We start from the raw sequence: 26,694 nt of genomic DNA on the forward strand, positions 1-26,694 counted from the left end.
AGAATGAAAATATAACAGTATTATAATTAGCCTCGGCTTATTTGTACTTTAAGAGCGTGGACTCAAATATTGAAATTATTGTGGACCCACAAAACACTCGAAGAATATTCCTCTTACCATCATATCCGGGCTGTGGTCGTCGAATCCTGGCTCTCAGCGTAAGCTGAAAAGTAAAATCTAAAAACTAATGTTGCTCTCCGCTGCGGCTCATTGCTGTGAAAAAATGTTTGTTAAATGTTAAAGCGGGTTATCCCTGCGCTCCGCTATGATTTAGCTTTGTAGGTCGGCGCGTAATGGCGTCAGTTGAAGATGCGGCCGCTAAAATTGTGGAGCTGTAAACGTTTTAAGAAAAAGTAATTCAATTCATGGAGCATGCCAGAGGGCTCCCTGTACATCGAAATAACTCACATATAAACTTCAACGCACTTTATTAACAAGGTTAACAGTTTCATGGCACAAGATGTCTGCCTCATGTTACTAGAAACAAGCCAAGAGAGAGGAACAGCAGAACATTCTGGGACCGTTCTTCTCCCTTATTAATAGAACAGACGTTATTACATTTAAAGAGTTTACTCCTTGACACTAAGATTAAATATAATATTTACTATGAAATAGGAAAATTTTACGCCGTCTATGCGGTAGGTGAAACACATAAGGTTAGTGTACATTTATTTCGTCGCGAGATACACTTCTCGTTGCAGGCATTTTTTTAATATCTTTACGACGTAACTGTCACTGGGACGGCACACTACCTTTGTCCCGCACCTGCACAGCGTCGTCATGGATATTAATGGATTTAGTCAGCTTAGAGTAACGAATGGCCTGATCTCTTTTCTCTCACCACCCTGTAAGGTAAGGGAAGACGTCGCTATCTTAATAGAACTGCATTTTTCAAGAGCCTTGGTAATGGTCAGAGTTGTTAAAGGACTGGGAACCTGGAATCACTCTTTCTATATGCACCTGCTTCATTAGCTGCAACATGGCAACAGAGTTAACGGGGAGCTCAAGTATTTCGACAGGATGTGGGACACAAGTACTGAGCACAAGCGAATTCGTTTTCTAAAATAGATCTGATCTCTGTGTTTCTTCCTTTTCGTGTCGGAAGCTACTATTCACTTATTGTGCAGTAAGAGGTTCGGAAGCTTCACGATTTAGACCATGCTTTTTATTGCAATTTGTATCAGCAATAAACGGCCCAGGGAATTGAGTTGACAGTAAGTTTACTTGTATATTATCCATTACAGTCTTAACACTGTACACCATTTCGATCAACAATCATCTTTTGATTCCTAATGAAACTATAAGAAAAACTGCCGTTTGTTACATAGTCCCTGTCAAATATCAACACTAGGACTGCAGTATCACCTGCTTTTGGCTTTGTGATTGTAATCAAATATTTTCAAATGTATTTCTGTTTGTGGGATTTCTGAACATTGTATGTGGAAAATATAAGTATAGGTATTCATCGGCCTAGCACAGTAGACTTTTCGCTTGTAGTAATGATAAATGTATGAATAGCATGACATTTACTTCAAGGCATATATTTTTATTTGTGTTTGGAATATTTGTTTGTTACTGTTTACGTCTGTTTTTGACTTTATACTCAAGTTCTCTAGTGAAAGTATAGCATAACTTTCATTTTTCAAATTGTGTGCTAAATAAGTCTTGAAAGATCAAAAGGCCTTTTTCGTTAAAGGAAGCTTGAAAATATACAAAAAAGCGATCAGTGCCTTGCGATACTGTTGAAATTGATACTTTTGTTCTCGTATTATCGAGGGATAAATATAACTTTAGGTGTTGCCAAAGATACCCAACATTACATCGATTCTGGTGTTAGGACGTCCCCAGGCCGGATTCCAGCATGACACGTGACCTGGGCCAACATCGCACTGGCGTGCGCTAATGATCACGGTGACGGTGTTCTAAGCTTTAACAGAGGCCAACGTTGGTTGTCTTTCGGTATATTTAGAGCTTCATACTAGAACTACAGCGACCGTAACTGCACGAACACAATCGATTCTGCTGAGCGTCATTTTTCTACAATTTCTGGTGTGTTGCTGTAGTGTGATGGTATTAATCTTACTTCAAAGTATTAATCAAGATTTCATTTCATTACTTTCATCAGTGTCTAAACATCACATTCAGTTTAAGTAAGCATATTTTTTATCACAGCGAGAAAGCAAATCCTTCCTTATGAAACTATGTTTCGTCCTAAAAAGTTAATGATTTAACTTTTGATAAGAATTATTGCTTTGTGCGATTAGAAGCCTCGTCGTCGTTGGGTTACCAGCAAAAGTGCATAAATGAATAAAATTTAATACATGAACTGTGATGGAAATGCCGAAAGAGCAATAAAAGAGCACTAAAAGTGTTACCTAACGGCAGTTGTGTGGAGTGCGAAATCACAATGATATTACATGTCTCATGCCGGAGATAAAAGTAAAAAAGAAAACTACTGAGATAATTGTGAAGTGGACGATGAAATTCCGAAGTTTTATCTGCCACTGGTTGTTTGCACAGGCCTGTGCGTTATGAGATCCCTTAAATGTTAAGTGCTATCAGTACCGAACAGATAATATCATTGGTTTCAGTAAGATACCGCTTTTCATCTGGAGGTCTACCGAGAATTTCGAATCCTTACTTCGAGGGAATTCCAGTTATGATTACAGAAACAGTGACATTTCTTTGCTGTAGAGTTTGGTAACAGGTAACACGTGGTTTTCGGTAGCATATCTGTGGCACGAGTAGACTTTCAAACCACTCATCATCAATGGAACGCTTCATAGTAGGTGTATAATTCGCTGTAGGTCAAGTACGATAAAATTTTCCCAATTTGTGGAAAACACCGAAAACTTTGTAAGAAATTGGACATAAATTTGCTAATGATAAAGCCATGAGGCTTCATTGGAGCAGCTCTGTAAGTCCTCTCGGTCTTCTTCATCTGGAATATCGCAGTAAACGACCAAAGATTGAAGATTAGGGTAATGGAAATGCCGTATGGCTAGGACCTCTCGTCGGGTAGACCGTTCGCCTGGTGCAAGTCTTTCGAGGTGACGCCGCTTCGGCGACTTGCGCGTCGATGGGGATGAACTGATGATGATAAAGACAACACAGCACCCTGTCCCTGAGCGGAGAAAATCTCCGACCCAGTCGGGAATCGAACCCAGGCCGTAAGGTATGACACTCCGTCGCGCTGACCACTCAGCTACTAGGGGCGGACGAAGATTAGGGTAGAATGTTCTATGTACCAGTTGACGCCAGTGCAGGAGGAACAGAAGCTCTGATTGGACAGAATGGCTCAGGAAACAAGCCGCAATCTTTTCAAAGAACCTAGCAGCATTCAGTTAAAAATGAGTGGGCGTACGGAGATGTTGAACGTAATACCATCGCAAGTCAGATCACTGGACGTCGCATGAATAAATTTTTATCGGAAGCGTATGAACAACTATTTTCCTGTGCAACAAGAGGATGGAGTAATTTAATGTGATAAGATGCATGGGAATGAAATTAGTAGTTTAGCGATAATTGCGGCGGCGCGGTTCCTTCCGTCACTTTGCGCCAGACCTGCACCTACCTGTGAACACTGTCTCAGCATATCATCAGTAGGGAAGCCGAGTGAAACTTACCGTACTTCGATGTGAACCAGGCTTCAATTAAAGTCACTAATCTACGTTTCGGGAGAAAGCTTTCACACAAATGATAGGTTGGAAATTTTGTCCTCAATTAATATATTCTGAAACTCAGGTGAACAAGTATCACTGCCAAGCCCGTGCTAGTTTCAACACAGTCACTCACAATCCCTTTCACTCACGTTAGCAAGTTTATGCTGTTGCATTTCCCGAAAACGTAATAGCTGCATAAATACGGATTGTTTTTGGTTGAGAATGCTTGCCAAATATTAAGTCTGTTGGTACCTAATGCAGTCACAGTTTTTAGCCACAGTTTTTTGCTCAATACACCACGCGGAATATATGTCTTTTCTCGTCACAAAATTCACTTAAAAATTCCGACATTTCTACACACCCATCGGAATAATTATGCCGTCACTTTACCACACTTTTGATGTATGAGACTCTGCTAGATCCGGCAACTTATCATTTCCATCGGAACTACTACTATACACGTCCGAACTGTTTCATGGCTAGGCTCCGACTCCTCTCTAGAATGCTCCAAGTCTTCTCTACCAGCAGAGAAAGGCGCGCGAAGAATATTGCTTTACCGTTGGTCAGTTTACTCAACAGCCAATAGCAAAACAACATTCTCCCGCGTCCGTTCGCGCTTTTCATCAATAACCAATCGCAAAATAGTAAACCTAACGACTGCACCTTTTGCCGACGTAATTATCTAATATGCTGAAGTTTTGTTTATGCATTAAGTTATTTACTACTGTTATTTATACCTGAATTAACTTTCCCTTTACCATAAACATACTTTACAAATCTATTCTACCAAAATCCCCTTTGTCCACATACATACTTCTTCGAAATTTACCATTGTTACTATTTACTATTGTAATTTATACCTGAATTAACTTTCCCTTTACCATAAACATACTTTACAAATCTATTCTACAAAAATCCCCTTTGTCCACATCCATACTTCTTCGAAATGTTCCCGCACTAAATCCCACTACATAACTCGTTGAACAATTATCTTCATATTAACCTTAAACCACACTTACGCAGCATTCATACTGCTAAAACACATCTATAACATTTTACATGCACAAAAATACATAATAACACTTTATGAGAATACTAGAACAGTTTATGAAAAACATTCTATTACTTTAGTGCACTCTAGTGGGCACAATCGAAACTAAATCAGTCCCCTATTCAATATTGTCCTCTATCGGCTGATACATAAACTAATTGCCCATCCAGTCTCGCGTCACCATCTGTCACTATCCAGCTCTGAGACACATCTCCTACTTAACTTCTCCCTCTGTCCATCTACTTCTTCCCCCCCTGCCCATCTCTTCCTCACCCTCTAATTCCATCTCATATTCCAATACCTTTTTATCCATCTCCTCTCCCCTTCCTCTGTCCATATCCTCCGCCCTCTATCTCTGTCCATCTCCTATATTACCTCTGTCCATATTCTCCCCCCCCCCTCTCTCTGTTACCTCCTACACCCCTCCTCTTGTCCATCCCTCTGTTCACATGCTCCTCCCCCCTCTCCCTGTCAATTTCCTCCTCTCCTTCTGTCCACCCCATCCACCCCTTTTCCCTGTCCATAATCTCCTCCCTATTGTTACTGTTAATCTCATCCTACTCCCACTCGCTCTGTCCATCTCCTCCTATCCCTCTCCCAGTCCATCTCTTCCTTTCCTACTGTTCATTTCCACCACTCTAATCTTCCTGTCCATACCCTGCACTTCCCATGCTGTGTCCATCACTGCCTCTCCCTCACTCTGCCCACATCTTCTTCCCCCTGTTCCTGCGCCTCTGCTCCTCTTTCCTTTCTCTGTCCAGCTCTTTCTCCCTCCTCTCTTTCCATCATCTCCTCTTCCCTTTCTCTGCCTACATCCCCTACCCCTTTTCCATCTCCTTGCCCCTACTGTGCCCATGTCGTCTTTTCCCCTCTCGCTCTGTCCATTACCTTCTCCCCCATTCTCTCTCCAAGTTATCACCCCCACTTCGACAGGGTGTTGCTGGTTATGATTCTCACAGTAAAAAATGAAATGAGCATATGGCATCGTTTGCTGGGAGATCCTATTCGGGAAGTTCGGCCGCCAAGTGCAAGTCTTATTTAATTCGACGCCACATTGGGCAACTTGCGCGCCGGTGACGAGGATGAAATGATGATAAGGACAACACAATACCCACTCACCGAGCCGAGAAAATCTCCAGTCCGGCTGTGAATCGAACCTGGGCCCGCTTGCATGGGGTGGCGTGCACGTTACTACCCAGCTAAGCAGGCGGACACTCTCAAAGTAATTTTTTCCAAACAGTAAGTAATGTTTTTCCCAAGTTTATTCTGAATCGATCCAGGGATTTAGAAGGATCTTTTTGTATCGAAATTCGCCCTGCATTTAAATTCTTACGCAGCTCAATTTTTATGTCGCCATATATTATGAACTATGTGTTGACAATGATGTAATTTTGCAGGTACGTCCAGTACTATACGTGAATATCCTCTGTGAAATGTGTTGCGAATAGATCAGTAGTAAAGAAGTAATAAGTTAAATGGCATTCATGTTGCAGCAATTTTTTACGCATCTCAATATATAACGTCATATCACCTCAGCTATGTGTCGTGCAATAATGTATTTTTGTAGGTACATTCTGCGACATATACGGATATTGTCTGCGAAATGTGTTGCAACAAGAGATAGTAGCAAAGATGGGATAAATTTGAACGTCTTCCATGGTTTGGCAGTTTTTCACGCTTCTGTGTGTTTCTAAAGTTCTGTATCCTGAGGCATGAGTCACACAATGATACAATTTTGCTGGTACATTCTGTGGTGTATGTGAATGCTGTCTGTAAAATTTTTCGGGAATGCAGATAGTAGTAAAGAAGTAATAAATTACATCGACATGCCTGATGTCACCGTTTTACTTCATGAAAAGGGAAAATGTAGTGAGCAATAAACTTTTTCCTGCTTTTATCAGTGAGAAAAAGTTTTGTAAAGGTTTGAAATAATGTCCAAAGTTCGTTGCAATCCTCAAAGTGCCCTCATTCTCAAACACTGGATGAATATTGTCTGCTGTTTGTGTGTCGTGAGCTACTCTACTTTTCCACCCAAACGCCATCCCTTTGACAGGTGCGTGTTTTCTTGCGTCCATAGCGGCTGTTCTCAGACAGCAAGTAATGTATGTACCAAGTTTGTTTGAAATCGGTCAAGTTTAGGAGGAGTTGAGGAACATACATACATTCACACGTAAATCTATTTTTATAATACGAATGGATTTGTAGATATATAGAAGGCTTTCGACACAGTTCCTGAAAAGCGGCTTGTAATCAAACTGCGTGTCCATTGAGTACCGTCTCAGTTGTGCAACTGGATTTATGATTTTCTGTCAAAAAGGTCACAGTTCGTAACAATTGCCAAGAAGTCACCTAATGAAACCGAACTGATGTCTGTGCTTCCCTGAGAAAGTGCTACAGGCCATGTGCTATTCTTCTTCTATACTGCATGTACTAAAGTCGCATCTGATGAGCGTCATGTAGGTACTTAATTTAAGGGCGGAGCAGTGTGCAGTTGCATGCTGTAATTGTTAGCACTCTGGACTTCGACTCTAGCGATCCGAATTCTAGTCTCGGTGGAACATTGCAATATGCTTTGCGATCGTTTGTGGAAATGTGGCGGAGCTGGTTGTTGAAATGGCGTAAGCTGAATTTTAGGTAGAACAATGTAATGCAAATTATCATTAGTGGTCAGTGTAAACGAATTTGGGAGGCTATCTCAGCAGCCCTGAAAAAGATTGTTCGCAGCTGATGCTTTCGTGTGCCGGCCGGAGTGGCCTAGCGGTTCTAGGCGCTACAGTCTGGAACCGCGCGACCGCTACGGTCGCAGATTCGAATCCTGCCTCGGGCATGGATGTGTGTGGTGTCCTTAGGTTAGTTAGGTTCAAGTAGTTCTAAGTTCTAGGGGACTGATGACCTCAGAAGTTAAGTCCCATAGTGCTCAGAGCCATTTAATACTGTCGTGTACTGTCTCGTAAAGTCATCAGATGCGGATTGAAAACTAATTAAGACAAGACTTCAGTACGGTGCGAAAACTGACAGCTGACCTTCAACAATAAAAAGCATGACGTCCTACATATGAGCACAAAAACATTCATTAAACTTCTGTTTGACTGAGGTTATTGATTAAGCCTAATCTACATTTTTATCTACATCTACATAGGCACTCTGCAAATCACACTTAAGTGCTTGGTGCCGGTACGGTAGCTCAGCGTGTTCGGTCAGAGGGTTGCGTGGTCTCTGGAATAAAAAAAAATTTAAAAAAAACTGAGTCAAGGAATCAACGATCAACTTGAACGAATGTCTTGTGACGTCCACCCAGACCAAACGCAACGTACTATATACAACAAAATGAAAAAAAGGGAAAAAAAGGTGGTAACATGCTCACCTCTCATGCAAGCGGCCGGGGTTCAGAAATGGTTCAAATGGCTCTGAGCACTGTGCGACTTAACGTCTGAGGTCATCAGTCGCCTAGAACTTAGAACTTATTAAACCTAAATAACTTAAGGACATCACATACATCCATGCCCGAGGCAGGATTCGAACCTGCGACCGTAGCGGCTGCGCGGTTCCAGACTGTAGCGCCTTTAACCGCTTGGCCACCGCGGCCGGCTGCGGCCCGGGTTCGATTCCCGCCCGGGTTGGAGATTTTCTCCGCCCGGGGACTGGGTGTTGTGTTGTCCGCAGCATCATTTCGTTCTCGTCACCGGCGCACAAGTCGCCCAATGTGGCGTCAGCTGCAATAAGACTTGCACGTGGCGGCCGAACTTCCCGCATGGTGCATCCCGGCCAATGATGCTATACTCTCGAACAACATGGGGAAGAAACAAACACCTATACATTGCCGTGCGAGCTCTGATTTCCCTTGTTTTATGATAATGATCATTTCTCCCTATGGAGGTCGACGTCAACAAAATATTTTGCATTCGGAGGAGCAAGTTGGTAAATGAAATTTTTTGAGAAGATCCCTCTGCAACGAGAAACGCCTTTGTTTTAATGATGTCCACCCCAAATCCTGTATCATATTCGTGACACTACCTCCCGTATTTCTCGATGATAGGAAACGTGCTGATCCTCTTTTAGCTTTCTCGATATACTCCGTTAATCTTATGTAGTAAGGATCCCACACCGCGCAGCAGTAATCCAAAAGAGGGCGGACAACAGTTTTTTGGCAGTCTCTTTAGCAGATCTGTTGCATCGCCTTTGTGTTCTGACAGTAAAACGCACTTTTTGATTCACCTTCCCCACAACATTTTCTATGTGTTTTATCCAATTTAAGTCGGTCGTAACAGTAATTACTAGGTCTTCAGTCGAATTTACTGCCTTTGGTTTTGATTGATTTATCATGTTATCGAAGTTTGACAGATTCCTTTTAACACCATGTTATTGTAAGATGTACACTGATGAGCCAAAACATTAAGACCACCTGCTTAACAGCTGGTTTGTCCGCCTTTGGAACGAAATACATTACTGATTCCGCGTTTCAGGGATCCAATAGTTTGTTCATACGTTTATGGAGGTATGTGACATTAGACGTCTACGCTCACCTCATGTAAGTAACGGGGCGCTGATTTGTGCACGCGTTGATGGCGTAGAATAGCGACACAGATGGGTTCCATAGGAGTTACATCAGGAGGAACTGGTCGCCGAGACATCGATGTGTGTTCACTATAATGCTTCTGAAACCACTGTTGCACAGTTCTGGCTACGAGAGATTGAAGGTGACGTCGTCGTCGGGGAAGACATCAACATGAAGGTGGTTTTCAGCTGGCAGCGTGTCATCGATTACTGCCACATGTCCCATGCAAGCCCAGGAGAATGTCTCTCTTAGCATAATACTGAATTCCTGTTATTCCTGAATGAGCAGCTGGACGATACCGAGGCGGACACGTAGGGATATATCTCATCAGCATGGGCTTCTTCCAGTTCTCCAAATGCATTACTACCCAAGCGCAGAGTTCACCACCCCCTGCAGCACCATTAACACAATTAATGATGAACTATCACACAAATCCAGCAACATTTCCTCTGAATACTGCCGGCCGCGGTGGTCTCGCGGTTCTAGGCGCCCAGTCCGGAGTCGTGCGACTGCTACGGTCGCAGGTTCTAATCCTGCTTCGGGCATGGATGTGTGTGATGTCCTTAGGTTAGTTAGGTTTAATTAGTTCTAAGTTCTAGGGGACTGATGACCACAGCAGTTGAGTCCCACAGTGCTCAGACCCATTTGAACCATTTTTCAACCTCTGAATACTCATCACGGTGAATTACATATTTTGGAAAACTGAACTGTTGAGGATATATCGTCATAAGTTTATTAATTTGTAACCGTTATTTATACTCGTACCACACTGAATGAAGTAGCACACTAGGTATTGTCACAAAAGAAAATAACTTTCATGGTGGCATTCTTTTAACGTGATTCACGCTCTTCCACCAACTTACATTATTTTAATGAGTAGGAGCTCAACACGAGAGATAGAAAGTAGAAAATTTGTGTCCTACTTTGTCAGCGCAGCTGATACTAGTTGCTTCAAAAAGTGGAAGCGTGGAATTTTTCATGCTGAGAGACCTCACGAGAAACCACAGCTGATCTACGTCCGATATACGTGTTGTTACAAAACTGACGAACAATACGCGGAAGATCTCTCAATGTTATTTGCGGTTCATTGACTGTTTTCGATTGCCACGAGCGGCAGTGCAGAATATGGAGCTACCTGCTGTGTTCACAGGACTCGTATCCTATGAACGCGACCCTCCTTTGTCTCGGTGGATGACAGTTTCAGACACTGGTTTCCATCTGCAGTTTATTTTCCTCCTGTATACCGAAAAAAACTAGAGATTTTAGAGAACTCCAGGAGAAAAATAAACTGCAGCTGGAAACCTGTATCCAAAACTGGCATCTATTGAGGCGACGGAGCGTGCGTTTGTAGGAGGCAAGGCCTGTTTACACAACAGCTAGCTAGCTCTGTCTTGTCCATTGGCGATCGTGCCGATCAGCCGTGATCACTGAATAACACCACTGCGATACATTCCACCTACAGCCCGTCAGTGTACAAAGTCACGTTAGAGAGCGAAGGGGTGGCCTAGCTGCAGGCGCTGGCGCCTACAACTTCGATGTTTCATAGCGTCGTTGGATGACGTTCCAGACGTGGGTTCCTACCCTCAATTTGTTTCTTAAGGCAACCTCCACAACTCCTCTAAGTTTGTCAGATTCATTTTGTAACTCCCTGAGTACAGCATTGTATGTGTTCACCTAGTATTTCCTTCAGTTTTCTGTCTTTTGATAATGAAATAATGATAAAGCACAATAATGTCCTCTTCAGAACAGCTCACAATTGCAACTGAAATTGAAACAAGAGTATGATTTGTGCTGTCTTTTTACTTGACGTATGGACAGTCGCATCACATCTCTTATAAGATATTGTATCATTCCAGTGGGAACACAAACATCCCACTGATAAGCATCGTGTCATGCGGCCTTTATTGCAACATGTCGTATTGCATATCGTATCGACACAGTGTGAAAGTTCCTCACTGGTTCCATATGAGGATGGCTATAGAATGTATCATCGTTTAGAATGGTGTTTGAATCACAATGTCCGACAGTTTTTTTGTTCAGTCATCAGTCTTCTGACTATTTTGATGCATCCCTCCACGAAATCCTCTCCTGTCCCATTGTTTTCATTTCAGTATAGCAACTGCAGTCTACATCCTCAATTATTTGCTGGATGTATTCCAATATCTGTCTTCCTCTACAGTTCTAAGCTTCTATAGCTCGTTATACTACCACTAAAGTTATTCTGTGATGTCTTAACAGATGTCCTATCATCCTGTTCCTTCTTATTGTCCATGTGTTCCATATACTCCTTTCCTCGCCTATTCGGCAGAGAACCCCCTCATCGGTTGCCTTAACTGTCCATCTAATTTTCAACAGTCTACCTTAGCACTATATTTCAAATACTTCGATTCTCTTCTGTTCCGGTTTTTTCGCAGTCCATATTTCACTACCATACAATACTGTGCTCCAAACGTACATTGTCAGAAATTTCTTCCTCAGATTAAACCCTATGTTTGATGCTAGTTGACTTCTCTTTCCAGTGCTGGTTTGCTTTTTTATGTACTCCTTGCTCTGTCTGTCATGTTGCCGCCTACTTAACAGAATTCCTTAACTTCGTCTACTTCTTGATACTCAATTCTGATGTCAACTTTCTCGCTGTTCTCATTTCTGCTACTTCTCTGCAGTTTCGCCTTTCTTCTATTTACTCTCCGTCCATACTCCATACTCATTAGACTGTTCATTCTATTCAACATAGCATGTAATTCTCCTTCACTTTCACTCAGGATAGCAATGTCATCATTGAATCTTATCACTGATATCCTTTCACCCTGAATTTTAATCCCACTTATGAACTTTTATTACTGTCATTGCTTTCTAGATGTGTAGACTGGACAATAGGGGCTAAGACTACATCCCTGTCCACCATTTTTAATCCAGGCCCTCGTACTTATTCTTCCAGTTTTTAATGTTCCCTCTGAGCTCTTGTACATATTGTATATTAACCATTTTTCCCCTGTATTTTTCTCAAAATTTCGAACCTCTCCACCAATTTCCGTTGCCTAACACTTTTTCTATGTCGTCAGGTCCTACGAATATGGGTTGATTTTTTGTCCAGTCCAGCTTCTATTATCAACAGCAGTCCGCCCCAATATGTCAACGCTGAAGTGGACCAGATTTTTTTGGTTATAGGATGAAAAGTGGCGGTGGCACTTAGTTTTTTTTTGTTGCTCCATTTTCCTAAGGGACTTAAAAATAAAAGAAATTATTAAAAAAGTAAAAAAAGAAGAAAAAGATGGCACATTGGTTAGCGCATCTGCCTATTAAGCAGCAGATCCAGGTTCGAACCCTAAAAAAAAGTGGTTAGCATATCTGCGTAGCGAGTAGGAGTACTGGGTTCGAATCCCGGCCCCATACAAATTTAAAAAAAAGACAACTGAAAGCTCGTCGTGACGGCCTGTCGTCCTAAGGGGTCCGGGTTCGATTCCCAGCTCGGTCGGAGATTTTCTTCGCTCAGGGAGTGGGTGTTGTGTTGCCTTCATCATAATTTCGTCTCCATCTGTTGCGCAGGTCGCCCAACACGGCGTCGAAGATAATAAGACCTGCACCACGGCGGCCAATCTACATCTACATCTACATCTACATGATTACTCTGCAATTCACATTTAAGTGCTTGGCAGAGGGTTCAGCGAACCACGATCATACTATCTCTCTACCATTCCACTCCCGAACAGCGCGCGGGGAAAACGAACACCTAAACCTTTCAGATCGAGCCCTGATTTTTCTTATTTTATTTTGATTATCATTCCTACCTATGTAGGTTGGGCTCAACAAAATAATTTCGCATTCGGAAGAGAAAGTTGGCGATTGAAATTTCGTAAATAGATCTCGGCGCGAGGAAAACCGTCTTTGCTTTAATGACTTCCATCCCAACTCGCGTATCATATCTGCCACACTCTCTCCCCTATTACGTGATAATACAAAACGAGCTGCCCTTTTTTGCACCCTTTCGATGTCCCGGGCAATCCCACCTGGTGAGGATCCCACACCGCGCAGCAATATTCTAACAGAGGACGAACGAGTGTAGTGTAAGCTGTCTCTTTAGTGGACTTGTTGCATCTTCTAAGTGTCCTGCCAATGAAACGCAACCTTTGGCTAACCTTACCCACAGTATTATCTATGTGGGCTTTCCAACTGAAGTTGTTCGTAATTTTAACACCCAGGTACTTAGTTGAACTGACAGCCTCGAGAATTGTACTATTTATCGAGTAATCGAATTCCAACGGATTTCTTTAGGAACTCACGTGGATCACCTCACACTTTTCGTTATGTAGCGTCGACTGCCACCTGCCACATCATACAGCAATCTTTTCTAAACCACTTTGCAATTGATACTGGTCTTCGGATGACCTTACTACACGGTAAATTACAGCATCATCTGCGAACAACCTGTGAGAACTGCTCAGATTGTCACCCAGGTCATTTTTATAGATCAGGAACAGCAGAGGTCCCAGGACGCTTCCCTGGGGAACACTTGATATCACTTCAGTTTTACTCGATGATTTGCCGTCTATTACTACGAACTGCGACCTTCCTGTCAGGAAATCGCAACTGAGACGATACCCCGTTCTGTCAACCGATATGTCAGAACTGTCTCTCTGGTGTCTTTACCTAGCCCCATTCCTTCCCTGTCCTTGCCTAATTGGATGAGACGGATGACCTCACTGACTGGTCTCCTCCCCCAAACGACCCAACCCGTCTGGCGCTATGAATATGGGACAATTTTTCTTCAGTCCTGCTTCCGTTGTCAAACGCTACATCAGGACTGCGTCTCTGGTGTCTTTACCTAGCCTGATTCCTTCCCTGTCCTCGCCTAATTCGATGATACCAATGACCTCGCTGCCTGGTCTCCTCCCCCAAACGACCCAACCCCAACTTTTTCCTGGTCCTCTGGTGCTACGAATATGTGTTTATTTTTCTTCAGTCCTGCTTCAGCCGGCCGCGGTGGTCTCACGGTTCTAGGCGCGCAGTCCGGAACCATGTGACTGCTACGGTCGCAGGTTCGAATCCTGCCTCGGGCATGGATGTGTGTGATGTCCTTAGTTAGGTTTAAGTAGTTCTAAGTTCTAGGGGACTGATGACCACAGCAGTTGAGTCCCATAGTGCTCAGAGCCATTTGAACCATTTGAACCAGTCCTGCTTCCATTGTCAAACGCTACGTCAGGACTGCCTCTCTGGTGTCTTTACCTAGCCCGATTCCTTCCCTGTCCTTGCCTAATTGGATGAGATGGATGACCTCGCTGACTGGTCTCCTCCCCCAAACGACCAAACCCCTCTGGTGCTATGAATATGGGTTAATTTTTCTTCAGTCCTGCTTCTGTTGTCAAACGCTACATCAGGACTGCGTCTCTGGTGTCTTTACCTAGCCCGATCGTCACCTGATCCCCAGTTTTCTTGTCCATTCTTCTGCATACCATTCTCATCAGCATGTTGGGTGCACGAGCTGTTCAGCTGACAGTGCTCGTGGCTTTGTCGGGCAGCCAACCTGTCGGCGGTGGCTGCCGGCGCCGTGCTGGGCTGGTCGTCGCCGGCGCTGGTGAGGATGCCGCTGAACCCCGAGCAGCAGTCGTGGGCCGGCTCGCTGGTGGCGGTGGGGGCGACGCTGGGGCCCTGGGCCGGCGGCTGGGCGACAGGCCGCGTGGGGCGGCGCGGCACGCTGCTGTGGGGGGCGCTGCCCTACCTGCTGGGCTGGGCGCTGCTCATGGGGGGCCTCGCCTCCTACTGGCTGCTGCTCGCCGCCAGGGTGCTGCTCGGCGTCGCCGTCGGCGTCACATTCACCGCGCTCCCCATGTACGTCGCCGAGATAGCCGAAGTGAGTCACTTCCTGCAGCTGGACTGTCTCGAGTGCAATCACAGAAACTGGGTCCGCAGCCTCGAGACTCACTTGATTCGCGACTCGTATCACACTATCCACATGCCAAATAGGCACATTATAACTCTGCTAAGTCCCGTAGTGTCATCATGGCCTAACTGGTAGTTACGCCAAGAGGAAAGCCTGTTACCGATTTCTGATACGGAGTAATTCAATCAGGTCTGCAGTACGTTAGTCAGTCCATCCCTCACCACATAGTATCATCAACACCCACGGTCTTTTACACGACCCCAGCCACTCTGGCTGTCTTCCTATGAACTCCTAGTAAAATCAGGATACCTGACAACGAGGCAATCTGTCGCATTTAATAACAGCGGGTGTTTTGTTCCTCCTATAATTCTTCACAGAGCCAGCCCCCACATCTACAGCGAATCTGTGTTGGCTACTAATCTTACGTAAGGGTTCATCCTGTTAAGTGAGCTTGCTCCACTCCACTCCCACCGCCACCCATCTACTCATTGTATAAGGCGGTTGAATATTTTTGTCAAAGCACTCCAACGAATCCAGAGCCTTGACGATTACTTATTCTTGACTCTGGCTGACCAACAAAGAAAAGTCGAGTAGGTTTTACGCTTTCTTCTGCTGTGAGAGTTCTGCTCCTGACATCAAAGTTTTAACCACAACAGAATGAGTTGCGCGAGGGGTGCCTCTGGCCACATGCGAGCCATGGCAGGTCACCGACTGTCTCTGCCCTATCTGTTGGATTCGTCCTTGTTTTACTCTTTTCTGATCTATGATCTTTACTGTTCCATTTAATCACTTTTCACTCAACTACTTGTTTCATTCACTTTGTCGTGGTAAAAGATTATCTGCAATTCCTGCTGTGTTGTGTATTACTTTTACGCATTTTATTCTGATATGAAGTATAGTTTTTCTAGCTAAATACTGTATGTTTCCTATGTTTCACTGTTGGACATACACTTTGGCAATGCAAAACCATTGCAATGAATGGCTTTTGAACACTACTGGCCATTAAAATTGCTACACCACGAAGATGACGTGCTACAGACGCAATATTTAACCGACAGGAAGAAGATGCTGTGATACTCAAATGATTAGCTTTTCAGAGCATTCACACAAGTTTGGCGCCGGTGGCGACATCTACAACATGCTGACATGAGGAAAGTTTACAACCGATTTCTCATACACAAACAAAAGTTGACCGGTGTAGCCTTATGAAACGGTGTTGTGATGCCTCGTGTAAGGGGTTTGTCGTATTGCAACATTGCTGCTCACATTGGTCCAGATCCAATGGTTGTTAGCAAATTATGGAATCGGTGGGTTCAGGAGGGTCATACGGAACGCCGTGCTGGACCGCAACGGCCTCATATCACTAGCAGTCGAGATGACAGCCATCTTATCCGCATGGCTGTAACGGATCGTGCAGCCACGTCTCGATCCCCGAGTCAACAGATGGGGACGTTTGCAAGACAACAACCATCGGCATGAAACAGTTCGACGACGTTTGCAGCAGCTTGGACTATCAGCTCGGAGACCATGGATGCGGTTACCCTTGACGCTGCATCACAGACAGGAGCACCTGCGATGGTGTACTCAACGACTAACCTGGGTGCACGCATGGCAAAACGTCATTTTTTCGGATGAAACCAGGTTGTTTTTACAGCATCATGATGGTCGCATATACGTCTGGCGACATCGCGGTGAACGCACATTGGAAGCGTGTATTCGTCATCGCCATACTGGCGTATCACTCGGCGTGATGGTATGGGGTGCCATTGTTTACACGTCTCGGTCACCTCTTGTTCGCATTTAAGGCACTTTGAACTGTGGACGTTACTTTTCAAATGTGCTACGACCCGTGGCTCTAACCTTCATTCGATCCCTGCTAAAGCCTACATTTCAGCAGGATAATGTGCGACCGCATTTTGCAGATCCCGTACGGGCCTTTCTGGATACAGAAAATGTTCGACTGCTTCCCTGGCCAGCTCATTCTCCAGATCTCTCATCAATTGAAAACGTCTCGTTAATGGTGGCCGAGTAGCTGGCTGGTCACAATATGCCAGTCGCTACTCTTGATGAACTGTGCTATCGTGTTGAAGCTTCGTGGGCAGCTGTACCTATACACGTCATCCAAGCTCTATTTGACTCAGTGCCCAGGCGTATCTAGGCCGTTATTACGGCCAGAGGTGGTTGTTCTGGGTACTGATTTCTCGGGGTGTATGCACTCAAATTGCGTGGAAATGTAATCACATGTCAGTTCTAGTATAACATATTTGTCCAATGAATAACTTTTTATCATCTACATTTCTTCTTGGTCTAGCAATTTTAATGGACAGTAGCGTATTTAATCTCTGATGTTGGACACTTATGTCACCGCATCACTAGCGCCCTCTACAGGCTGCAGTAGGTCCTTCCTCCACACCTACATCACCCCCTCAGGTAATAATAGTTTTTCATGTACTTGCGCGTGCAAAGTATTTGAAGGTGATACTTTATCAAAATACAGCAGCTGGTGTGTCATGCCGTCAGCCATGTTATACTTATTATGTACTACTTGATGCTTTTTTTTTTTTTTGAGGTTTGGCCTTCTTCTATTTCTTCTATTGTGACGTTAGTGTATTTTTCCATTTAGTTTTTGCAGGTCTGATGATGGTAGCGAGACGTTTATTTATTTAGTTATTTAGCTTGTGGCTACGTCACTGGGAATTACTATTTACAGTTTTCCTAATTACAAGCTAATACCCACGCCACGATCCTAGTCCACTGATCTCTCTGTCACCACCAGGAACTCTGCTGGATCACCAGCGAAAGCTCTCGGAGGAGAGGGTGAACAGTCTGTTTATCATAGACACAGTCACGATTTGGAGAAATTATCTTCTTCCATTTGGGCAGAGATCAGCACACCTGTGAATGTCGATTTTTTTCAGCTGAGAACCGACCAGATCTTGCAAGGCAGTTGAAATCTAGTTGACTTGGTCGACGTGTAGGGCATCTTAAGTTGCTCCATCGCATGATTAATTTGCCAAATGCATCTATAGCAAGGTTTATGTTTTATACATTTTTGTACACAGTTGAGCTACAAAACTCCAAAATATACAACATTTTTCGTTTTTTTGGATACTGTATGGTCAGAATATGAACTAGTATTTTGAACTATCTGTTTGTGAAAGGAAAGACATATAAATATACACGCGAAAAACACTGATCGTTAATCACTTCCTACATATTTGAGTGTCTGAACGCGAGCCTTTTCCATTGTTACTGCAAACGGAGTCTTGATTCCCTCAACCTGAATGGGTAAGTCATTTGCAGTCATTGGTACACGGGGTATTTGATATTTACAGCTACTGGATTTGTGAGTACAGTAAGTTCAGTGACATTACCGAGGGTATTTTCGTTCTGTCGTTGCAACTCCGAAAAATGCGCGCTTTTCTTTACCAGACGCTTTATTGAGGTACAGGATCACCAGTGGGGGCGATATCTGCTTGATTTCTTTGCTACATCGGGAAATGCCGCCTGCTAGCAAATAGTTAATGTTTTTATTCTTTGGGCACTGATAGTTGTTGTATAATTTTTAGTTGCTCTGCAGCTCTGTGCATTATTTTTACGTTTTTACAAAACACTGTTTTCTGTTTGTTTCTATACTTCTAAGCATGTATTGTGGTTTATGTTTTGTAGTGTTGACAACATTATTTTGCCACCTCAATAAAGGGAAACGCATCTGGTGAAAAAGAAGCAAGCATTTTTTTTTTAATTGCAACGACAGAAAGAAAATACACTCAAGAATTGTAAAGCAACAACGGACAATATGGCCACACAAATCATGAATTCAATGACATTGGTTCACGTAATTTTATTCTGCGAACGGATGGCATTACAGAGTAGTTGCAAATATTTGTACTGTGGTAGGAGGGGGTGTCATGAACAACACACCAGAAATGCTGACCGGTAGGGGGATGGATGTGGGAAAAGGGTAGCGTTTGAAGTCACTCCTGTACGTTTTTTTTAATATTTCGAACACCATGGCCTCTAGCACAAACGTGTACCAGTGCAAAATTTAACTGCATTAAATTTCCTACAAAAGGTCCTGTTCGTTTTTTTTTTCTGTAGGACTAATAGTTCGCGCGTAGCGAGCGAGCGAATACAAGGTGCGACAATAAAGTAATGAGACTGATGTGAAAAAAAAATTTCTTACCGTTTTAGTCATGCTTAGTGTTGTCTCCTCCAAAGTAGTTCCCTTCTGATTGCACACACTTTTTCCAGCGCTTCTGCCATTGATGGTAACATTTCTGGAACTCTTCTTCTGTAATATCCTCTAAGACCCTCGTCACAGCTTTTTGAACATCTTGTGTTGTTTGAAAATGGCGTCCCTTGACCGCCGTTTTGAATTTTGGAAATATAAAAAAGTAGCACAGAGTGATATCTGGTGAATAAGGTTGCTGTGGTAGTAATGAAATTTGTTTTGAGTTAAAAATTGCCTTACTGACAGAGCAGTATGGGATGGCGTATTATCGTGATGCAGAATCCAATTATCAGCAGTTTGGCGCGGACACAAAGAACTCTTTTACGAAATCCTCCTAAAATTTGTTTGTAGCAATATTGGTTAACTGCTTATTCAGGAGGCACGCACACTTTATGAACAATTCCCTTGGAATCACAGAAGCACACAAGCATGCATTTCACTTTTGACTTTGACAGCTTTTTTTGGTCTGGGTGATCCCTTTGAGCACCATTGCGAACTTTGGCGTTTTGTCTCTGGATCGTACTGAGAAAACCAACTTTCATCACCAGTGATAACACAGCTCAACAGTTCTGGATTGATTTCCGTTTGCTCTAATAGATCGGCTGCCACATTTTTCCGCGTTACTCCTTGTGGTGTGATATTTTTGGGGACCATTATTCCACAAATCTTTATCATACGAAGATCTTCAGTTATTATTAGACGAACCGTTTCTCGATAGATATTAAGTTCTTCTGCAATTATTTTCACGGATAATCTTCCATCAGATCATGCGAGTTCACGCACCCTGCCCAAGTTGTCACCCGTCCATGAGGTTGATGGTCGTCCAATGCGGTCTTCATCTTCAACATTCGTTCTGCCTTCATTAAACATTTTATGACAACTAAAAACTTGAGCTCTTGACATAACCTCCTCTCCAAAAGCCTTCTGGAGCTTACCATAAGTTATCTTCGCGTTTTCACTCAATTTAACACAAAAAGAAATGGCATACCGCTGGGCAATATTATACGGTTCCATTTCCGTGACGAGAGGCACTTGATTGTGTGAACCACAACATCCATTTAAATAAATTAGAATTCTATGGTGTCACGGCCAGTGCTGCAAAATCGTTCAAGTCATACCTCGCTAACAGGAAACAAAAGGTATCAGGGCAAGGGACCAGTGAATTAAGTCATCAGTCATCATGAGAATGGGAAGAAATTACATGTGGTGTCCCACAAGGATCCATCTTAGGGCCATTGCTTTTTCTTGTGTACACTAATGATCTCTCATCAGTTACACTGCCAGAAGGAGAGTTCGTTTTGTTTGCAGATGACTCAAGTGCAGTAGATCGTCGATTATCCGAAGTAATTGGCGGACATGTGTGTTCGGAAAACTGGTTTGTTCGGATAATCGAACTGTACATGTTTATTTGCCAAAAAGAACTACTGTACAGAAAATTTATTCATAAAAACAGGCATGTCTTTTAGTATTACAAAGTAACATACAAAGGCAACTTCGGTATGAATATATAGTATGTGGCATAGTTTATTAAATAAAAATATATACATATTACACACTCATTACAGCCAAAGCTGTAATACGGTCCTTGCTTGTTTTAGGACCAGGTGCTGCTAATTCATGACGTGAAACAAGAGTTTTTCTCGGTAAAGCTTTCCAGTTAAGTCCAGTTTCGTCAGCATTGTAAACGTTTTCCAGAGCATAATTTTCTTCCCTTAATACGTCCCTTACTTTGACTTTGAAAGAATCAGCTGCTGAAGAATCAGCCGACAGTTTTTCTCCCTGTATAGTAAGCTCACGAATGCCGTGTCTTCACTTGAAGCGTTTTAACCAGCCCGTGCTCCCTTCAAAGTTCTAAGGCCCTCCAAGTTTTTCGTTGAACAGGTTCTCCTTCCGATCTCTTTTGTGTAAACACTTGTAAACAGCATCATCTAAATCCGTGTTAGTGGCGAGCTTCATAGTTTTACGGCTTGTTGATCCATCAGTAGAATCTAGCATACCTATAAAATCTGCTATGCTCGTCTTTTGCTTTTTTATATCCGTAATTGTCGACTTCCCCACCTTGTACTTATTGAACAAAATGGATGGAGATTCACCTTCTTCTAACCTTTTAATAATCTCGTACTTGTCCCTCATAGAAAGGAAAACACGTTTACGTTTAAGCATTTTGTATCGTCAAGTTCACTTCTTCACGCAGCAGCACACACGTGGTCGTAACAGAGAACAGAAGGTGACTGTTTGCACCTTGAGAAGCTCTTCTTGGGGGAGCACAATCCTTCGAACTGCGCGGAGCGGCACGCCTCGACTCTAAGCTGACGCAGCTACTTCTACATGCCAGTGCCAAGCCGACAGAAGTATGCTGATTGTTGAAACACAGCGACTGGATTCTTGGCCGGTCAGCAGCGCCTTGTGAAGGCCCCATTAGAAGCAATGTTCCGCCAGCGGTGGCCCAGTGCGGTGACTACTGTGGGAAACTTGGTTTGGGAGTGAGGGGGATGATGGACGGTAGGGTGGGAGAGTAACAGGTGCGAGAGAGTACACAGTTCGGTTAAGCGGTCGTTCGGTTGACCGACGTTCGGGTAATCGACGCTCTACTGTATTGCAATAAATAGTATGTCGAGTGTAGTTCTAGAAAGATCTGCTAATGATATTTTCATGGATATTAATAAATAGTTTTAAGCCAACTCACTGGCATTAAACTTCGAAGTACTATGTGCAGTTCAGAACCTGTAAGAGTTTTCCACCCAGCTTATGCATAAAGTATGAAGAAGAGCAGATAGAAGAGGATGACAGTCTTAAATTCGTGGGATTACAACTTGATAATAAATTCAGTTGGGAGGAGCACACCACAGAACTGCAGTAACGCCTTAACAAATCTGTATTTGCAATTCGAGTGCTAGCTCACATAAAAATGATAAAGCTTGCATTCTTTGCCTACTTTCATTCCATAATGTCATATGGCATAATACTTTGGGGTAACTCTTCATGTAAAACAAAAAAATGGGGGTTCCTATTTGAAAAAAACGCAGTTGATATTCGTTTGACCTATGGCAGCTCCATCTAGCGCGCCAACCATAGCGCCATCTGGTTTCCCCCTTCAAGCTAGACGAGTTTAGTTTTTTGTAGATTTTTCGTTTGATGCTTATTTCGTGAGATATTTGGCCCAGTCACTATCAATGGACAACACTGTATGTCTCTTGTTCACTCGCACGTATCGTCGCCGGTGTTTTGAGTTCTTGCTCTTAGTCTGCCATCTATGTGTGGTTCCCTTACTCACCGCCACGTGGCGCAGGCGTCGGTGCGTGGTGCGCTGGGGTCGCTGCTGCAGCTGGAGGTATCGGCGGGCATGTTGCTCATCTACGTGGTGGGTCCCTACGTGACGTACCACGCGCTGGCCGCCGTGTGCGTCGCCGTGCCCGCCGTCTTCGCCGCCGTCTTCTTCACCCGACCAGAGTCGCCCTACTTCTTCCTCTACCAGGGCAACGACGGGGCCGCCGAGCGGGCGCTGCGGGCAGTCCGCGGTGACGACGAGGACATCTCCGCCGAGTTCAGCGACATGCAGGTAACTACGCCCTATAGGTAGACGTCAACAGGCGTCACCGCACGGAATATTTCACTCTGCAACTGAGTGTGTGCTGTTTCGAAACCTTTTTTCTTTACCTCATCAGTTCTACGACCGGTTTGATGTGTCCCACTACCGTGACTATCGATATCCTCAATTACTTAATCATACAATGTAAGCTTTCACGGCCGGCATTGTCTTCACTTAAAACTTCCGGGCTGATAGGCCGTGGTCGAAGTATAAAATTCTCTCCTGACGTTTCGTCTCCGACTGCGGGAGACATCCTCGGAGGTAAAGCGGCGAACTGCGAAGAGAACTCGAGGAAGCGCTTGTTATATAGGCAGTACAGAGGGCGCCACTGTCCATCACGTGGCATCGGCTATGAGATTGTCTCTGGTGATGCCAACATTCTCGATTGAAAGTAATCGATCGTCACGCTGACATCCAAATTTTATCCAGTTTAACACCTCTGTCTTTCCTGTTAAAATTATTACGATGTTTATCGATCTCGATAGCCTCTCTATACAAGCGTACATAATAATCGAGGTTTTTGATATGACGCTCGTCTCGCTGAATTTTATTTCATGATCACCTTCCTGGTAAACATGTTCCGCTACAGCCGATTTATCCGTGTGACCCAGGCGGCAATTCCTCTTATGTTCAAGAAGACAGGTGTTCACACTTCTCTTTGTGGTACCGATGTAAACCTGTCCACAAGTACAAGGAATTTTATATACCCCCAGTGTAGCCAAAGGGTGTCGTGCATCTTTTGTCGACCTTAAAAATTCTTCTATTTTCCTGGTGGGTCTGAAAATAGTTTCCTCCGCATACTTGCCTAAAACTTTCCCAATGCGATCTGTGACCTTACTAATGAACGGAAGAAAAAGTTTGCCCTTGGGCGACTGTTGTTCGTCGATGGCACTAAGTCAGATCAACTTTTTCGACATAGGTGACAGAGAGAAACCTCCACCCAAGTCTAAAGAAAAATTCAGTACCGTACGTTAGTTATATTTCATATCTAGCCACATGTTATGTGATATGCAGCAAACGCAAAACCATAGTGACCTCTGTTTTTCATAGTAAATTATTTTGAATTACGCGCTGTGTCCTACTTCCACGTAAATATCGCAATAACTATGACCGTTAACGAAATGATGAGCACACCATCATGAACTTGACATATAAAGTTATAAGTAAAGCAAAAATGAAATTTTTTTAGCTAATAGTTACTGTAAAACATTTTTGAGGACGTGTGTTGGGTGTGCGCCTCGATCCTGTCATCGCTGACTGGCTGAAAGGTGGAAAACACTGTCATCCTCCCCTTCCAAACAAATGAATCACCTCGACAGGCGCTTTGCACGAAAAGTGATCACTGCACATCTACCATCATATCTTGCGTGGACTCTACCACGAAAACTATTCGCCGATGACTTTAACGCATGTCCTGTCACCCTGTCCCTTCTTCCTGTCAGTGTGTTCCACAATTTCTGCCCTCACTGATTCTGCAGGAAACTTCCTCATTTCTTATCTCATCAGTTCATCTAGTTTTCTACATTCTTCCGTAGCATCATATCACAAATGCTTTGATTCATCTCCTCTCATCTTCCTTATAGTCCATGATTCCCTTTCATACAATGCCGCTCTACAGACGTAAATTTCTCCCCCAAATTAAGGTCAATGTTTGATACTATTAGTACTCTTTTTTTTTTTACTTTCTGCTTTTCCTTCTTCCGCCATACGATATTTTGCTTCGAAAGGAGCAGAACTCCTTCACTTTCTCTTCTACTTCGTAGTCCCCAGTTTTGGTGTTCATTTTATTACTAATCTCGTTACTACTATGTGTCATCCGTTTCGTCTTTCTTCAGTTTCCTCTCAGTCCATATTCTTTGCTCAGTAGACTGTTCATCTCCTGTAATTCTTTCTCGCCGCAGTGCAGATAGCCATGTCATCAGCGAACCTAATCATTAACATTGTTTCACCCCCCATTTCAATTCGATTCCTGAACATACCTTTTATTTCCGTCATTGCTTCTTCGATGAACAGGTTGAACTATACGTGACTATGGTTGCATCTCCGTCTTCGCCCTTCTTAATGTGAACACTTCCTTCTTCGTCTTACATTGTTATTGTTCCTTCTTGGCTCTTATAAATGTTGTTTATTACCCGTCTTTCTCTGTATCTTCCACCTATTTTTTGAGAATTTCGAACATCTTACAGTGTTAAACACTGAAATTAAAATCTTCTGCGTTATAAAGCCGTGTCATATTTCTGCTGAACGATCGACGTTTCGACCGCTTTGGTACGACCTCCTTCATGATCTTGTGGTGTCCACCATACAGTGCTCAAATACAGTGGACACCACAAGATCCCAGGAGAGGGTTCTAAACGTCGACCGTTTAGAAGAAATATGACGCGGCCTAACAACAAAAACGGTTCAAATGGTTTTGAGCACTATGGTACTTAACTTCTGAGGTCTTCAGTCCCCTAGAACTTAGAACTACTTAAACCTAACTAACCTTAGGACATCACACACAACCATGCCCGCGGCAGGATTCGAACCTGCGAACGTAGCGGTCGCGCGGTTCCAGACTGTAGCGCCTAGAACCGCTCGGCCACCCCGCCCGGCGCGGCCTAACACCCCAGAAGACTTTAATTTCATTGACAATGGCCACGAACGTCTGAAGACTTATTATTACACATTGTCTAACTCTTTTTCATGGTCGCCAAATCCTACTTCACCATCACTTGATTATACTGTTGTGTGGCAAAATAAACACAGCCTTTCAAAATTTTCGTTTGTTGCTTTGATTTTGGACAACAGTGTACTTTTCATCAGACAGTTGTACACTCACACTCAAAATATAAGGATTCTGCAGTTAAAGCATGATCTTAAAAGAAGTGTACTGTGCTCTTACCAGATCTTTACAAGCTATTTCATTATACGATCTCCAGAAACCACATCTTACGGGTACTGAGATTTTTCAGGTTACCCGCTATTGTACTGATAGTAACTGCTGCTGTTTCTGAGTTTTTCCCTCCATCTACAGGATACGAGAATGGCACTAATAATGTACAGAGCAAAGCATTCTATATGTTAGCGTCGTTTCCTTGAGGTAGTGTTCGTACTGTTGCAAATTAAGCTGGATGAAGTTTTTTCATTGTGTATAATATTATGTGGCATTAGTGTTAAATGGAATGTGATGTCCCCTTCTCCATAGAACTCTTCCAAATGACATCATCATCTCAGACAACATCAATCAAACTCAACGTATTCCAGATGCATATCGAATATCATTCCAACTTCGTTGTATTGCTTCTATCGGAGGATGATGTAGCACCATCCATCTCTAACATGAAAAAGGAAACAGTTCCAGACTCTCAAAACATTCATCAGCGACCGTATAACCTACAGATTCACAGGTAGTTCCTACTTTAATTTCTGTTCTTAGTGAACCAGTAACTGGCCCCGTCCCACTCACCAATAGTTATTGTACACTGGACGAGCATAACCTCAGTAGTTCTTGCTTCAATATTTTGGTAAGAAAAGCTAGTTTTTCGCATTTCTCAATGTTTATGACTTCATATATACTGATCTATGTGTCATACAGTGACATAATTTTGCTGGTAATTTTAGTGGTACACGTAGATACTGTTTGAAAAATGTGTTGCGAACAGAGATAATAGTAAAGAAGTAGTAAATTAAAGGGCCATGTCTGACGAAGTTTTACTACATGAATGACCAAAATGCAGTAGAAG

At 43.3% G+C, this 26,694-nt stretch overlaps 1 protein-coding gene across 1 annotated transcript in view; it reads left to right on the forward strand.

The window, feature by feature from the left end:
- LOC126355799 (facilitated trehalose transporter Tret1-like) overlaps positions 1 to 26,694 on the forward strand; it is a 97,829-nt gene that overhangs the window by 8,440 nt on the left and 62,695 nt on the right. The window contains exons 2-3 of the mRNA XM_050006220.1: positions 14,785 to 15,116; positions 22,670 to 22,939. Coding sequence (XP_049862177.1) covers positions 14,785 to 15,116; positions 22,670 to 22,939 — 602 coding nt within the window. The remainder of the gene's footprint in view (positions 1 to 14,784; positions 15,117 to 22,669; positions 22,940 to 26,694) is intronic.

Source organism: Schistocerca gregaria, chromosome 3, assembly GCF_023897955.1.
Source record: "Schistocerca gregaria isolate iqSchGreg1 chromosome 3, iqSchGreg1.2, whole genome shotgun sequence".
In the NCBI taxonomy this organism is placed as follows: domain Eukaryota; kingdom Metazoa; phylum Arthropoda; class Insecta; order Orthoptera; family Acrididae; genus Schistocerca; species Schistocerca gregaria.